Source organism: Galeopterus variegatus, unplaced genomic scaffold (assembly GCF_000696425.1).
Source record: "Galeopterus variegatus unplaced genomic scaffold, G_variegatus-3.0.2 Scaffold16054, whole genome shotgun sequence".
NCBI classification, from domain to species: Eukaryota; Metazoa; Chordata; class Mammalia; order Dermoptera; family Cynocephalidae; genus Galeopterus; species Galeopterus variegatus.
Genome location: NW_007742165.1, coordinates 21,993 through 23,652, shown reverse-complemented (window position 1 = coordinate 23,652; position 1,660 = coordinate 21,993). Strand labels below are relative to the sequence as shown.

Genomic DNA, 1,660 nt, shown 5'->3' with positions numbered 1-1,660 from the left:
TACAAGCAAATCATGTTTCCCATGATCACAGAAATTTCACTGTAGGAAGTTTTCTTACCCAGACCCCTGGCTGCAATATCAGTAGCAAAGAGCACTGCAGCTCTCTTACGGACAAATTCGTTATAGACTTCCATTCTTCTCATCTGCTGCTGTCGACCATGGAGGGCAAGGATAGAAATACCAGGACGTAGCCGGCAGAACACTCGGTATAGATATTGAACCTGGGCATTAACAGAAGAATGAGTTGGTACTTCCAGATGGCAGCAATCTTACAAAATAAACAGCAAAAATGTACTAAGGAGCACACATTTCATCAATTAAAAAAATAATTTTTTAAATACTGAGCAGAGAAAGGGAAATGGAGTCTAGAGTTGTGATCTTCAAACATTTTTGATCGAATTTTTCCTAAAATAATTTTTTGGGGGAAAAAATGCTCTTCTTGCATTTAAGTTATCTGAAATTTTTCCAAAATTGAATAGTTGCAAAAAATGTAATTTCTGATAAATACTGATGTTTTAAAAATAAACACTTATCTCTTATAAATGTATCCAATGGATTCTAAATAGCAAAGCAATTTAATACCCATCCATCATGCAAAAAAGGTGAAGAAACTCCTTTAACAGAAAGAACTTTTATTTCCTTTCCTCCTTTAATTCTCATTTCTATTTCCTGGTCCCACAGAACCATATCTTAAGTTTTAAGCTTGAAAATCTTATTAATCATGTTATCATAATCCATAATTTTCCACAACAAAAAAGTTAAAATTGATATACATTATTTTAATTTTCTGGTCATATGTCTTTATTAACTTTCTTCTCAGACTGAGAAATTATCATAATTAGTAGTATAAAACTGACCAAAACAAGAAATATGTTAGGATTTGACCAATAACTATAAGACAAAATTTTATTGTAAATACATCTGAATGTATGGAACTAGAAGGAGCTTACTGTTTTAGTTTTATGTCTCTAGTTTATATACTCATAAATGGNACACTTATCTCTTATAAATGTATCCAATGGATTCTAAATAGCAAAGCAATTTAATACCCATTAATCATGCAAAAAATGTGAAGAAACTACTTTAACAGAAAGAACTTTTATTTCCTTTCCTCCTTTAACTCTCATTTCTATTTCCTGATCCCACAGAACCATATCTTAAGTTTTAAGCTTGAAAATCTTATTAATTGTGTTATCGTAATCCATAATTTTCCACAACAAAAAAGTTAAAATTGATATACATTATTTTAATTTTCTGGTCATATGGCTTTATTAACTTTCTTCTCAGACTGAGAAATTATCATAATTAGTAGTGTCAAACTGACCAAAACAAGAAATGTTAGGATTTGATAAATAACTATAAGACAAAATTTTATTGTGAATACATCTGAATGCACGGAACTAGAAGGAGCTCACTGTTTTACTTTTATGTCTCTAGTTTATATACTCATAAATGGAAACTGGATTGATAGACTGAGGCAGAGTTCAGCATTTTATTCCTATTTTCTCTAACACAGGAGTTAAGAAAATCTGTTCACATAAATACAGAAAAAGGACTAGAAGAAACCTTAACTCTGAACTCCTTCAAAATACGCCAAAAATCATAATGACAGATCAGCAAAAATTATTTGTAATCATCTATCAGTTAATAACTCCATTAA

General features: G+C 30.5%; 1 protein-coding gene across 2 annotated transcripts in view; it reads right to left on the bottom strand.

The window, feature by feature from the left end:
• Positions 1-56: 56 nt before the first annotated feature.
• LOC103582395 (probable ATP-dependent RNA helicase DDX10) overlaps positions 57-1,660 on the bottom strand; it is a 15,985-nt gene continuing 14,381 nt past the window's right edge. Inside the window, exon 4 of one of the 2 annotated variants that reach the window (XM_008564000.1) lies at positions 57-221. In XM_008564000.1, coding sequence (XP_008562222.1) covers positions 121-221 — 101 coding nt within the window. In that variant the 3' untranslated portion in view covers positions 57-120. The remainder of the gene's footprint in view (positions 222-1,660) is intronic. The other variant, XM_008564001.1, reaches the window with a different exon arrangement.